Below are 15,198 nucleotides of genomic sequence, written 5' to 3'. Positions count from 1 at the left end.
TACTGAAACGACTCGTAATACCCATCATGCTTTGTGTCTAGTCAACTACGACCTGTGTGCACAACAACACGCCTGCTACACACACACCTTTAAAACACACACACAGAAACACACACAGAAACACACACACAGACACACACACAGACACACAGAGAGAGTTGTGGGTGTGTGTTTTCTCACCTTGACCTTCACCAGACGTTTGACCGTCTTGATCTTGGCTTCACAGAACGCTCCTCTGTACTTGGCACTGACGTCCGTCCCCACGGTCAGGTAGGCCGGCTCGTCTGCTGCCTGCAGCGCACACACACACACGCACACACACACACACACAGAGTTAAAGTTAAGGTTCCATGCACACGGTTTATTCATGTTAAAGGACAATTCCGGGCAAATTCAACTCGGGGCTGTATTTTCCTAACATTTTAGGTCTAAAAGAAGGAATCTGAAGACCCAGAAGTTTATTAGTTGAGTTGATATTCCTGTGTTTCTGACACAAACGGGAGCTTCCCACTGCACCTGAACACACCGAGCGTCAACTTGGGTCTCGACTCCGCCAGACTTTGAATTAGATCTAGTTTTACAAACATGTCGGCTTGTTGAAGTAAATAAACTTCTGGCTGCATGTTTGAGTCTCCATCTGACGCTGTCTGTGGCTTTGAGGGATGGAAACAGCCTAAGCAGCAGAACTTCAATCCACTCCCATTCATCGCTGCCGTGGCGATGCGGGGACAGACCATAACTACCGCACAACAGGAGACATTAAACTGAAAATCTACAGATTCCTTCTGTTAGACCTAAAATGTTAGGAACATACAGCCCAGAGTAGAATTTGCCCAGAATGGTCCTTTAAGTCTTATAGGATTTAAAACACCTCATGGAAACAGTAACATTAGATTAAATGTCATGAATATCTATAAAAATATAAATACGGTCGATCTCCACAGATTTTCTCTTGATTGATACAAAGTTTATGTGACAGATGTTGATGGAAACAGTTGTTTGTCTGATAACAGTGAGTTGTGATCATGTTTTATGTGGATTCTTCTCCGTGTTCCAGCTGTTAGAGACTCGGTGGCGTGAACACACACAGATGCAGGTGAACAGGACCGACTGGCTTCATGTGGAGAGTCTCAGTCTAACAGAACAGTCTTTACACCTTTACACGGCTGTAGGTGAAGACTCTGAGACGGCAGCTTGACGGACACATCACCGTCCAGTCGACTACAACGTGACTGGTTTGTGTTTTTTGAGATGGAAACAAACTTGAACCGAAGTTATTCACATTCATGTTTCAGTGTTTCCCCTAAGCCGTTTGGTCTTGGAGGGGCGGGTGTGTGTGTTTGTCCCCCGCGTGCTCTGTTTAGATTAAATAAACACAAATAGGCTACAAACGCGCACACACATTGGCCTCTAGTAATTGTTCATCGCTGTGTTTTATTTTGAAACAGGTTTGAACATTGACCGGATTCTCTCGTGTTTATTTGTTTGACTTCCTGCCCGGTTTGACGCGATCGCTCGAAGCTCGTGCACAAAACAGACCAGACGGCAAAACGATCGCTGCAGGGCGCGGGGCTGCACGCCGCGGTGCGTCTGATGTGAACAACACAGCCGCTGTTCTCGGCTATTCACAGCGCTTCCTCGTCCGGTGAGGGAGAAAAGCGCCGTTTGGTTGCTTGGGCAGCTTGGATGCTTCAGGCGGAGCGCTCCAACAGTTTTATCAGATCAACAGGTCCGCTCGGACCGCGATTGGCTCCTAGATTACCCGTTTTTCAAGGGGGGCGGGGGCTCGTGCTGGCGGGGCGGGCCGGTAGGGGAAACACTGTGTTTTTATCGATCTTTAGATAATTTGATGGAAACGTGGTTTGTGTCTTCCCTCTCTGCTTCTAACAACTAGTGAGTGTTGACGTGGAAATGAACAGAGTTGAGTTGATCAACTACTTCTGCACCAGCAGGAAGCAGCTGGAGGAGAGGGGCTGAGTTGTGTTTTAGTCTCTTTTCAACAGAAACCAGGCGAAGTTAGCAGGTGTTTGATGCCTGGTATTATGGGATGGAACTCTGTAAGTTTGGTGCTGTTCTGAGCATTATCTGTGGCTGGAGGCTCCATAGACAGCAGTGCTTTCTATCAGGCTGTCTGAAGCTTGTGGTCGGTGACTTGACTTGGTGCCTTATGCTGTGTTCAAGACAACTCGGAAAAAAACGAGCTCCGAGTTGTCAAAAACGAATTGAACAGCGTCGAACTCTGAAATAATTACAGGTGGGAAACTCGGGTATCATATCAGAGCTCCGACTTTCCGACTTGACATCACGACAACATCAAAACATGGCGGCCCTCGTCTTAAACCGTTAGAATTTAGACATTTTAAGTTGTTTGTTGAGGTTTGAATGCATATTATTTGTGTATTATTGCAGTAGCCGATATGAAATACGTTTATATTAAGCTGTGATTGTTGTATGGTGTGAAATTGCGGCTCCTCCTATGTAACGGAAATAAGGTTTAACTGTTATCAAGGCTATAACGTCTCCTCTCCTCTTCATTTGCCTCCAAAATAAACATCATTTACTGCTGCATATATTCTTTGTATTCAGCGATGAGCCACAATACGACAAACTTCCTTCAGGTATCCATGTTTTCTCTCCTCTGAGTTCATGCAGCGTGAACGCAATGACGTCGGAAGTTGGAGATCTCCAAGTTGGGAATTCCGACCTCCGAGACCAGGGGTTAAACCTCCAGAGGAATGTCCCTTTAAGTGAAACCAGGTACGGTGACAGGTGTATGTGTGAGGTCGCTGGTGGAGGTGGTGGCTGCTCGGTGTGTGTGTGTGTGTGTGTGTGTGTTGGTCACTCACCCTCATGTTCAGGCCGTGTGCGGGGGTCCAGCTTGGCAGAAACTGTGATCACTGCAACACAGAGACAAGAAGAAGCTGCAGGTTAGAGAGTCAACAACAACAATAATAATATACTAATAATAATAATGCTAAGCTGCTAGACCCCCCATCCTTCTCTTCCTCCTTCTACTCCTCTTTTCTTTCTCCTCCTTCTCTTCTTCCCCCTCTTCTCCTATTAGTCTCGTCTCCTCTCCCTCTTTCTCTCCTCTTCTTTTTCCTCCCTCCTCCTCTTTCTCTCTTCTTCTTCCTTCTCTTCCTCCTCCTCTTCTCCTATTAGTCTCTCTTCTCCTCTCCTCTCCCTCTTTTCCCTCCGACTCCCAGGTCTTTCTCCTTCTCTTCTTTTCCTTCTCCTCCTCCTGCTCTCCTTCTTCTCTTCTTCCTCCTCTTATATTAGTCTCTCTTCTCCTCTCCTCTTCTTTCTCCTTCTACTCCTCTCCTTCTTTTCCTTCTCCTCCTCTTCCTCTCTTCTTTCTCCTTCTACTCCTCTCCTCTTCTTCCTCCTCCCGGGCGGCTCCTGCTCCCTCAGGCCGGGGATCGAACCTGGGGCAGCGGCAGCGGTGGCTCCTTCTCTCCTTCTCTTCCCTTCCCGCTCCTCTGAGTCACGTCGCCATGTCAGCTCCTCTCCTCTGCTCTGCTCTGCTAGCTCAGCTCGGCTAACTTTAACACCCCTCTCCCTCCCCACCTCCTTCCTTCCCTCTATCAACCAGCTGCCGGGGGGGTGGGGGTGGAGGTGGGGGGGTCAGGTCGGTCCTGGTCCTGGTCGGTCGTTTGCTACTGAACTGAACTGAATTGGACCGAGTCTGGACCGGAACAGAACCGAGTCCAGCAGGTCCGGTTCTCGGCTAACGGAGCTAACGGTGCTAATAGTCGGCTAACAGCGATCATATGGCGATTTAAACGGTCTGCTAACCAACATGCTAACGTGCTAACAGCAGCAGCGACACCGACCGGACTGTTGTTGTTGGACGGTTCAACTTCAAGTTTCGAGGTTCGGTGACAGCGGCCGGGACCAGAGGCTAGTAACGGAGCTAACAGAGCTAATAGTCGGCTAACAACGATCATATGGCGATTTAAACGGTCTGCTTGCTAACATGCTAACGTGGCTAACAGCAGCAGCAGCGACAGCGGCGATCAACGGTCAACTAACTAAAGTTTCTCCGGTACCGACGGAGGTTCGGTGACAGCGGCCGGGACCAGACGCCGCCGCCGGCTGGTACCGGCTGGTTCTGGAGGTTATAGCCGTGTTTCTGACCCGTTTCTGGCTCCACAAAGGCTGCGGAGCTTCACATTTCTTCACTGCTAAGAAGAGAGAGAAAAAAAACAAAAAAAAAACAAGCCGCCGCCGCTGCCATTCAACCCGCAGCCCGCTCGGTAGCACGGCGGCCGCCTGGGACTCGAACCTGGCCGCCCCGTACACAGCCACACAGCCACACGCCCTCCCCCGCCGCCGATGGACCGATAAACACTCGTTAGGAAGTTTGTGTTCGGTTCTGGGCGGAAAAAGGAAGGTTTTATTACTCACGTTACGCGGCCGCGGCGGCTTCCCCTTCTCCTGCTCTTCGGGCTGCGAAGCGATTCACGAACAACAAGCTGTTGAGCTCGAGCTCTGTTTCCCGGCCGCTGATTGGCCGAGCCCGACGGCGCCGCTTCCCACCGAGAAATGCGATTGGTCGAGCGGTTCCGCGATTTCCATAGGACGTTTCCTGTTCCGGCGCCGCCACTGGTCGATACGAACGCGGCGCCACGAGGGAAATGACGACATCGACAGCGCGGTCGACCAATCACAGGCGAGGATGCTTATGTATGTTTTTTTTTAATCATTTATTTATCATTTTTATTTATTAAATTTTTCCACAAAGCCTTTAAATCCTCTTATTGAATCGAATGTATTATGTACCCCATGTTCAATTCAATGTTTGTTTGTTTTTTTTCAGAACTTTATTAAAAATTGTGCAAAACAACACAATTCAACACGACAACAAATATTATCGCCAGGGGGTTACATACATGCATAAAGGCATTTTTTTTTACAGATTGCATTATAAAAATATGTTGTAGAGAGCACATAGGTTCAAGGTCTTGATAGCTTTTGTGTTATTAGATTTTTCAATGGTTTTAATTATACTGCTTGACTTCGTTTTTAAATGTAAGAAAAAAAGGATTTTGATTTGTGTATCTACATTTATGAATGTGCCATTTTCAATTCAGTGTTATTTGTTTTGTCATTGATGATGAATTTCAATAAAGATTGACGTAAAAAAAAAAAAGAAGAAAAAAAACAGGCGAGGACGGAAGAAGAAGAAAAAAAAACCCGCCGCGGGAGATCGCGATTGGCCGCGTGCGTTTTGCTCGCAGCAGCAACGCGTCGCTATTGGCTGAGCGAGCTTCCGGGTCAGTAGGAGGCCCCGCCCCCTTTACGTCGCACCAGACTTCCGTTCAGAAACGTCACAGTTCAGATTCCCATAATAACACATCCATGAGCTGAACTGGGATCAGTCTCTAATGGGAGTTTGGTGACGCAACTCCGGTACGTGAGACGTCACCGGTGGATCAAACGGTACCGGAGCGTGACGTCACGTGAGCCGAACAACACGGTCGGTGGTCTGGGAGGGGGCGTGGCCATCCCATCCGCGCTCTACGTCACAGGAAGACCGTGACGTGACGACAGAGCCTTATATGGGCCTGTCGGTCTCTTCCTCAGGATCATGGAGGTTATAGTACACAACAAACATGGGAACACAATGTACACGTGTGTGTGTCTGTGTGTGTGTGACCAGTGGTTACCGACCGTAGGGGTCTACAGGGCACAGATTCAGGGGCTCAAGAGGTCAGGAGGCCCTGGACCAACAGGTGAAGGGGGGTGAAGACAAACACCACTCAGCTTTAATCAGTATAATCAGGAGACTCTGTGTGTGTGAGCAGCTACTGGTCCATTTCTGATTGATCAACTTGTTTTGTTAAAGGGACAACGAGGAGTTTTGTAAAAGGGAAGTGTTTTCTCACTACATTTATGAGCCTCCGCACCGTGAAATTCTTTGACCGGTGCAAGACAGACTCATGTTTTCATTCATCAAGAATTAAAGTCAGAGGTTGGAAGACGATCACATACCGTCGTAGTTCCCACCATAAACGGAGATTCGGCGGCGTTATTCTCATGACTCGCCACGAAACCAAAAGTAAAGAAACGCTGGTCGGCTCGCCCAGCATTTCCACCACCACTAATAATAACAAAATAACCATAGAGACAAAACCATAGATTTATAGAAAATGGACCATTAACAAGTGGTAACGGAGATTCATCCACATTAATATCAGACTTTGTTATAACCAAATAGAAACTCCTCGTTGTCCCTTTAAATCATTGATTATTAGTTTATTTATTCATTTGTTTCATTCATAGAAAAATCAAAATTCTAATAAATACCAATGCAGCTCCTGAATGAAAGGTGAAATCATGTTGTCTGCCCCTATAGACTGTATAAATTCCCTGACATGAACCAGTTTTTAAATAAAAACTGAATGTTTTTCTGTTGTCGGATGCCTTTTTATTTCCTGGTCCAGACTTCGTAAAGAGAAACAAGTTGATGATTCTATTTTGTCGTCCTCTCACTTCCAGAGAAATAAAAAAGAAGCAAAGAAAGCTGCAGTGGAATTATCATGATGACTTCAACAGTTTGATAGATTATTGATTATTAGCTCAACTCGAGCAACACGTTAAAAAGAAGGCGATCACCAGTTTCCATGATCCTGAACACACACGGATCAAAACACTGATGTGATTGGTCAGAATCAGAAAAATGTAAAAAGATCAAACCTGTTCTGAAACCTGTAACGACAGATTAAAGTTTCAGAATCAGAGTTTAAACACGAGGTTGAGTCCACTCCGATTCACATTTTCAAAACTTTTTTATTTTAAAGCTGAAAATCATGAAACCAAAAGCAAAGTGAAGAACAAGAACACTCAACTAGAAAACATAAAAAAGATGAGGGGGGGGGCAGTTTACATGTTGTCTTCATCAGAGTCATCCTCCTCCTCCAGCGAGTCCTGAAACACACACACACACACGTTAGAGAAACACACACAGGTAAACACACTTGATCCTTGTTTCTACGCCGCTTTCACAGCCGGTTGTTCTGAAACAGAGCGTTTCACCTCAGACCGGTTCGTTTGGTCTGTTCCCTGGTCTAACAGTTATCTTCCTCCCTTTAGATTGATCAAAGATTCACCGTGATGGTGAAAAGAGATCGTTTCATCTGTAGTTGACTGTTTTTCTATTTCTGCTTCTTCATCACTACATTATACAACCTGAGGTGTTCAAGATGGTGACGAAACATCTGGAGGAGGAGGAGGAGTAGGTGGGAGAGGAGGAACAGGGAGACAAGGTGAAGAAGGAGGAAGAGAAGGAGGAGAAGGAGGAAGAGGAGGTGGAGAAGAAGAAGGAGAACGAGAAGAAGGAGGAAGAGGAGGACAAAGAGAAGAAGGAGGAGGAAGAGGAAGAGAATGATGAGGAGGAAGAAAAGGAGGAGAAAGAAAAGAAGCAAGAGCAGAAAGAATAAGGAGGAAGAGAAGGAGGAGGAAGAGAATAAGAAGGAGGAAAAGAGAGAAAGGAGGAGAAAGAAGGAGGAGGAGGAAGAGAATCAGGAGAAGGAGTAGTAAGAGGAGGAGGAAGAGGAAGAAGAGAGAAAGGAGGAGGAAGAGGAGAAGGAGGAGGAGGAGAAAGAGGAGGAGGAGGAAGAGAAGGAGGAAGAGGAGGAAGAAGAGAAGAAGGAGGAAGGGGAGGAGGAGGAAGAGGAAGAAGAGAAGAAGGAGGAAGGGGAGGAGGAAGAAGAGAAGGAGAGGAGGTGGAGGAGGAGGAGGAAGAGGAGGAGAAAGAGAAGAAGGAGGAAGAAGGAGGAAGAGGAGGAGGAGAAAGAGAAGAGGAGGAGGAAGAGGAGGAGAAAGAGAAAGAGAAAGAAGAAGAGAAGAAGGAGGAGGAAGAAGAAAGAGAAGGAGGAAGAGAAGGAGGAAGAGAAGAGGGAGGAGGAAAAGAAGAGAGGAGAAGGAGGAAGAGGAGGAGGAGGAGGAGGAAGAAGAGAAGAATGAGGAGGAAGAGAAGAAGGAGGAAGAAGAGAGGAGGAGGAGGAGGATGTGGGCATCGTCACGGTTACAGCTCTACCAGCATCAGTCTCTCACCTTGGCGTATTTCTCGGCCTCCTCTCTGACGGCTTTAGGCACCAGCTCGTGTCGTCCGTTAGTGACTGAGGGAGAGAGAGAGAGAGAGAGAGAGGTCACCATGGCAACCAAACAGCTGAGTTACAGGTCAAGAGCAGCTGAGCTCTGATTGGTCCTTACGTTCTCCGACCCAGCTGAGCTCCAGCTCGAAGGCCTTGTCCTTCACCTCGTCATGGACGATGTAGATTCTGGAAAACAAAACACACACAGGCTTTTATTCTGAAAATCACCGACTCACTGGTTCTCAAACTGTTTCACTTCAACGACCGAAACGACACAAACTAGACCACCGACCCCACGGGACAAGGTTAATAAAGTTTGGTTCAAAATACGTTAAGTTTTTTAGTCAATGTACATTCAAATCAGGGTTAGTGGCGTGAATGTTTGGTAATATTGTAGAAAAACTTCTGGAAAAAGGTGGAAATTTTTTTTTTTTTTTTAAAGAAAGAAAAAGAAAAAAATTCTCTAGAAAAGTGGTAAAAAAAAAAAATGTTTTAAACAATTCTAGAAAAAAAAGTAGGAAAATTTCTCCCCAAAAAAGTTTTCTAAAACATCTAGAGAAAGTGTAGCCTGCCAAGCCAGACTACATCATTAACATGTCTAGTGTGTCAACGAGCGGTAGACCTCGGCTCAATCCTTTCAAACTGCCTCTGCACCAATAGGGTAGCGCTACGACCAATCAGAGCAAAGAGCAGGATGACGCTAGATTAAACTTTACATCCTTCTTCTAAATGAACGACTTCAGAGCAGTTTCCTGCTCAACTTTTAAAGAAAATGACAAGTTTAATTCTTTCAAAGTTGATGCCAACGCCGATTCAAACCATTCCTTTGCCAAAGCCATCTTCTTCTTGTCATGTTCTTCACCGTCGCAAGTAGCTATGTCGTCATGGCGTTAAGCCGTCCAACGACTCTCTAAACAGATAGAGCGCTGTGATTGGTCAACACAAACGGTGTTCCAGACTCAAAAAGTTCCTATGGCTCGTTTCTAGACCTACGGAGCAAAGAGATCTGCTGCTGCTAGGGGGCAGAGAGATTTATAGGCTAGAGAATGTGGTAAATTTCTGAAGAAAAAAAAGAAAGGTTTAAAAATTCTAGAAAAAAAGTGGAACCAGTGGTGTGACTCACATCTTGGCGACCTCCTTGACCAGCTCCCTGCACGTCATGTCCTTCATCTGACAAACACAAACACAACGTTACTCTGTTAGCAGCCTCGTCCAATCAGCACGCACCGATCAACTTCCTGTCCTGATTCTTTTTTAACTTTATTGCAAACAATTGAATGAACAAACCAGGAGGCAAATAGTTCACTACAGCCAGTCAGAATTAAAAGGTTGAATCAGTAACTGTTACGCTTCATTAGTCAAATCTTATTTAATGATAATAAAATAATTTATGAATGAAGCGTTCGTCTCATTTCAGTCTCGTAGTAGAAGTTGAACCAACCTGCAGTTTCTCGATCTCGGTCTTTGCTGCTTGTTTCGCTTTTCCGATGGCGCAGCCCCAGTAACCCTGCACACACACACACACACACACACAAAGCAACACACACACAGAGCGTCTGGTTAACGGTCCAACAACAACAACAACAACACGTGTCTCCATCATCACCAGTAACCGTGGCAACAGACTCACGTATGAGATGCCGGACGGGTCGACCATGTAGAGCTGAGGACCGTCGTCTTTGTCGTATGAACCCAGGATGAAACTACACACACACACACACACACACACACACACACACACACGTGTCCGTCAGGCCTCGGTGTGTTTAACCACATGATGATGATGATGATGATGATGTCATCAGTGTGTGACTCACCTGCAGCCGAACGGTCTGACGGCGCTGTACAGTGTGTAGGCGTGGACGTACATGGCCACTCGGTCTGACAGGTGCTGCAGGAGGAGAGACACGGTCGCTTAGCAACGCACATCGACAACAACCAACAACAACATTAACATCAATGACATCGACAACAACAAGCAGCAGCGTGGCGTCACCTTGAGAGGAATGTCGTGGCCGTAGTTCGATCTGAAGTTGGAGGCTTCTTCTCTGGCCACCTCAGCGAGCGAGCGAGCATCAGCCAACAGGCCGGCCACCGCCTGGAGAGAGACAGAGAGCATTCAGATTCAGATTCAGAAAACCTTTATTGTCCCCTGCACATAGCAGTTGAAATTTTCCTTAAACGTGTGCATACGTGCGCATAAAAGAAACATAAAAACACAGTTTAGCATGACATAAAACAAACAACAAGCAAGATACAGAATGACACAAGTAAAAACAGAATAAAAACCTTAAATGAACATTAAAAGATTTCCTAGTGAATTATTGATGACGGATGTGATGAATGATTTCTTCCCTAACCCTGTCCTTGCTAAAGGCTAAAGGGTTAACCTGTAGCGACGGCCTGAGGGAAGAAGTTGGAAAGAGTTGTGGAGTGGGTGAGAGGGGTGGTGTAAGATGGTGGTGGCTTTACGTCTGACTGCCTGTGTGTGGAGATCTGAGAGGGACGACTGTTATTTTACTTGTATATCTGATGATGCGTGACAATTTGTTTTTGTCCTTGACAGAAAGAAAAGTGTACCAGGATGAGATGTTGTAAGTTAGGACTGACTCAATAAGTGATCTGTAAACAACTGTTAAAATGTATTTGTTCACATTAAAACTCCTCAATTTCCTCAGCAGAAACAGCCGTGGAAATTGGGGAGTTTTAATGTGAGCAAAGACATCCAGACCATTCACTCATTCATTTATTTATTTATTAATATCTAACCAAAATAACCCCCCTCCCCCCCAAAAAAAGACTAATGCTGCGTTCACGTGGCGTCCGGCAGACGGCAGACCGGATGTCATGTTAGTGGACGAACAACTGTAAAACTTGGAGGAGGCCGGAAAAAAACATGGGCAGTTAACGCCGTCCCGAGTTCAAATATTTTAACCTTTTTGCCATCTGCTGCGACGGTGTCCTTGACCGAACGTTGACGTATGAGTACGAGTATGTTGACGTTGCCATAGCAACATGGTGACATAGTGATATAGCGCCGCAGCTGAGCAATTAGCGCGATATAGCGCATTTAGCGTGCGCCCGTGTCTGTGTATCTATGTGCAGGCAGAGATCAGAGATGGTGTTTTAAATAACCATGCTAGTGTTTCACCAGCTCTCATCTCTGCCAGTCAGCCTCTCAAACTGCCACCTCTCTCGCGTGCGGGCGCACCGCACGTAGACACACGTGAGAACAAAAAAAAATTTAATTTAATTAATTTAATTTTCTGTGAGAGACTGTGGCGGGCCCTAACGAGACTGTGGCGGGCCGCCACAGTCTCGTTAATGAATGGGAAACACTGCTCCAGCGGTATGTTAAGTCCCTCCCGTTAGCGGGCCGGTACCGGAGGAGCCAGATGACGTGAGGCAGATGACGATGCTGCGTCACCGGCAGCGCCCCCTCCTGCTGCAATGAGAGCACGCTGCTTTGTTTTTTCTTTTTCCCGGTCGGGGCAGATAAGGCTCCATCGGGTCCAGGCTTAAAAACCCGCGGGTCGGGTCGGGTCGGGTTGTAACTTTCAGGCCCGTTGAGAACTCTAGACTCGGTGACTATAAACTAGTTGAACGGCTACAAAGAACAAAAAGAGTTTGAGAATCATTTCCCAAATGGAAAGAAAAAATGATTTCCACGACTTCCTCCAACAAGATTAAAGTTTCTTCTTCTTCTAAATCATTCAGATCCTTCTGGGAGAGAATATAGATAATAAATATGTCACACTTCAAGATGTGTTTATTTTCTCTTAAGTTTTAATTTAAGTTTTATTTTGTTCATTATATACATAAAGTAACTGATGAGGTATGTTTTTGTTTCGTTTCATCGAATCTTCGCCAATAAAGTGAATCTGAATCAGAGTTTCAGTTTCTCGTCGGGTCGGAGGCGGCTCAGGATTGGTCAGACAGCCAAGAGAGGTTGTGACATCACGTGACATCATCAGCTCATTGAGCGAAACCTTTTCTCAGCATCATCTCTCCTCCTCCCAGCAGCCAATCACAGGACAGATCAATAGTTGTCTGAGCTCTGACTGGCCTCTTCACCATGGCAACAGCAGCAGAGGCTCATGGGAACTGCAGCGTTGAGAGAAGAGCGGCGAGACGAGGCTGTCGACGGCCAATCAGACGACAGATCGGCTCCACAACGTTTCATTAACCTGTGTGTGTGTGTGTGTGTGTGTGTGTGTGTGTGTGTGTGTGTGTGGTTACCATGCCGACGTGTCTGTCGATGTTGAAGATGCGTTTGTTGGACCCCTGCTCGTAGAGTTTAGACAGGACGAGCTTCTCCACGCCGAACACCACGCCGTCCTTACAGCGGATAGCGATGGCCGTGCTGCACACACGCACACAAACATACACACACACACACACCAAACACCAAAATTTCATTGGTTGATTCGTCACAGGAAAAAACAAAATAAAAAAAAAACATTCTGAGCCATGTCTTTTCAAAATAAAGTCAAAATCAATACGACTGAACTGTTTATGAACGGCTGTAGGGCTTTTAATTTGAAGGGCCAGACTGGTCCCTGTGATACAGCTGTTTTGAGCAGCGTTGCCAACTTGGCGACGAGGGTCGATTGGTTGGCTGATCGCTCTACATGACAACTACTGGTCGACCATAGGGCTGTTCAATTTTGCCCAAAAATAAAATCTCGATTTTCTTCTCTGAAAAATCGATTTCCGATTACGATATTTTTGTTAAATGACAAACTATTTTTTGTGCTGTCTTTTTAAATGGACCTAATGGACAGTGAGAGCTGTAACAGTGTAGTGGAAAAGGGCCATTGGTCTTTTTGGCAACGAAATCCTCACTGGTCTTAGCAAAACGCCGACATGCTGCACTTGTTTCCAGTGTGTGGGGAGAAGCAGTGGGAGAGCGTGATGGGAGGAAGGAGGCAGCAGTCATTACAATAATTCAGCGCAGCCCAGATTCATGAACAGGGGCTTACTGTAATTACCCTAGTTAGAGTAAAAAATCGATTTTTACTATTTCAAAAAATCGATTTTTACAATTCCAAATAATCGCTGTTACGATTTTAAATCGATCAATCGAACAGCCCTAGTCGACCAATAGGATCTCTGGTGGCGGCCGCCCCAGCTCCTTCTTCAGACAGCTGGATCAACATCTGGACTCACCTGCTGTTCTCCACAGCCTTCATGGCGTATTCTACCTGGAAGACCCGGCCGTCCGGAGAGAAGGTGGAGGCCGACAGGTCATACTGCAACACACACACACATTATTTAGTAAACTGAAATAACAATGACAGTTTTTCCAAAAAGGAGAACTAAATGAAAACTCCAGGTATCGATGCTAAACGAAGGTAAAGAGAGAGAGCTTAGTTGTAGTTTTCTTGGAGAGGAAGAAAACTTCTCCTAAAACCTGAACAACTACAACTAAGACTAAATAAAAACGAGTCAATTCCTCTAAAATAAAAACTTAACTAAAACTGATTCATCACTTGTTGAACTCACTACAACTAAAGTGAAATAAAAAAGCAAACTGTTTTTTCGCACTTGTTAAGTGTTAATGCTGATCGAGGCTAACAGAATGGAGATGAGAATTGGACTATGGGAAATATGATGTACAAGTACAAGAATACGGACTAGGACTAATATTTATAAAAAATATATTCAAAAGAAAAAAAAGAAAAGACTTTCAATTTCAAGAATCAAGAATTCAAGCAAGTGTAACCGTATAATATACATCTCCTCGGTGTATGTATGTATGTATATGTCAAATAAAAAATAAGTTAAAACCATCAACTGAACCTTCACTCAGACAGTTTTGTCTACTTGAACTGAAAGTGAGTCTTCATAACAAACTGAAGCTGGATGACAATGAAACAACGATGACTCAACAACATCTACAACAGTCTCAATAGTTGATCAATAGATTAATTTGTTATCAGAGCGGATCTATGGTCAATTATAACCGGTTCTTCTATATAAAGTTCTTATTTAAACTTTTCTTATTAAAACAAAGTCCAGAGCATCTACAGCTCTGACACCACGACGCTGCAGTGACAGCCTGCTAGCCTGCTAACCTGCTAGCCGTTAGCACCATTAGCACCGTTAGCTCCGATTCAAACAGCGGCTCCACTGACTCACAGACGCGGCATTAAAACGGCCCCACGGCGGGAAACTGTCCGCACCATCCCGGGTCAACACCAGAACTCTAACCCTCTAATTAACCCGGGATAAAACTACAGAACCGGTCCACTTTCGGTTTCGGGTTTAGCCGCTGTTAGCTGCTGTTAGCTGCTGTTAGCGGGCCTCGCTGTGACTCAGCAGGCTAACGCTGCTAGCCGTTAGCCGCTACCTGCTAGCTGCTAGCTGTCTGTCGTTGTGATCAATGGGAGATCTCCGGTACCAAACCGGACAGTTCCGGACTGAACCGAACCGAACCGGACCAGACCGGGACACGGACTGGTCCATGGAGCCGTGAACCGGACCACGGGGTCCGGAGAGGCTCGGACACTCACCCCGGTCCCGATGGAGCTCATGTTCACACACACGGAGGAGAGTCCAGCAGCAGCAGCTCTGAGCTCAGACTTTCACAATAAGAGCATCAACACCGACACTTCCGGTCCTTCACGACAAAAGCGTCGGTGAATCGTCACTTCCGTCGTCACAATATGTATCTTATTTTATTATTTATTAATTTCATTATCTATAATAATAATATTTTTGGTTTATTACTATCTTTACTCTCTTTTTTCATATTCATTAAATTTATGTATTGCAATTTGGAAATGTCTGATTGTCTCTATATATTATACTGCTACTATTATACTGAGGGGGTGCTGCTTTAAAGCTCCATACAGTATAAAGGTAGATGTTTGTGTTAAAGCTCCTTCAAAATAAAGGTAGATGTTTGTGTTAAAGCTCCTTCAAAATAAAGGTAGATGTTTGTGTTAAAGCTCCTTCAAAATAAAGGTAGATGTTTGTGTTAAAGCTCCTTCAAAATAAAGGTAGATGGTTGTGTTAAAGCTCCTTCAAAATAAAGGTAGATGTTTGTGTTAAAGCTCCTTCAGAATAAAGGTAGTTGTTTGTGTTAAAGCTCCTT

The 15,198-nt window shown here is 45.4% G+C and overlaps 3 protein-coding genes across 4 annotated transcripts in view; 1 reads left to right on the top strand and 2 right to left on the bottom strand.

Moving 5' to 3' along the window:
* Positions 1 to 4,530, bottom strand: part of arid4a (AT-rich interactive domain 4A) — a 32,002-nt gene extending 27,472 nt beyond the window's left edge. For both annotated transcript variants that reach the window (XM_083998361.1, XM_083998362.1), the window contains exons 1-3: positions 4,408 to 4,530; positions 2,847 to 2,897; positions 181 to 291 (exon numbers count right to left, since the gene is read on the bottom strand). In XM_083998361.1, coding sequence (XP_083854487.1) covers positions 181 to 291; positions 2,847 to 2,852 — 117 coding nt within the window. In that variant the 5' untranslated portion in view covers positions 2,853 to 2,897; positions 4,408 to 4,530. The remainder of the gene's footprint in view (positions 1 to 180; positions 292 to 2,846; positions 2,898 to 4,407) is intronic.
* Positions 1 to 15,198, top strand: part of tbpl2 (TATA box binding protein like 2) — a gene marked incomplete at its 3' end in the record, with an annotated part of 106,437 nt that overhangs the window by 2,370 nt on the left and 88,869 nt on the right.
* On the bottom strand, positions 6,773 to 14,723 carry psma3 (proteasome 20S subunit alpha 3). The gene is made up of 11 exons (XM_083998069.1): positions 14,615 to 14,723; positions 13,269 to 13,351; positions 12,339 to 12,462; positions 10,096 to 10,197; positions 9,917 to 9,990; positions 9,730 to 9,802; positions 9,541 to 9,606; positions 9,223 to 9,269; positions 8,218 to 8,285; positions 8,059 to 8,123; positions 6,773 to 6,930 (listed from the first exon to the last, which is right to left on the bottom strand). Exons 1-11 carry the CDS (start codon positions 14,633 to 14,635, stop codon positions 6,886 to 6,888), a joined length of 768 nt encoding a protein of 255 aa, XP_083854195.1. The 5' UTR covers positions 14,636 to 14,723; the 3' UTR covers positions 6,773 to 6,885.

This window comes from Trachurus trachurus (genome assembly GCF_905171665.1).
Source record: "Trachurus trachurus genome assembly, chromosome: 22".
NCBI lineage: Eukaryota > Metazoa > Chordata > Actinopteri > Carangiformes > Carangidae > Trachurus > Trachurus trachurus.
The sequence above is the reverse complement of the archived record's forward strand: the minus strand, read 5'-3'. Positions and strand labels throughout refer to the sequence as shown.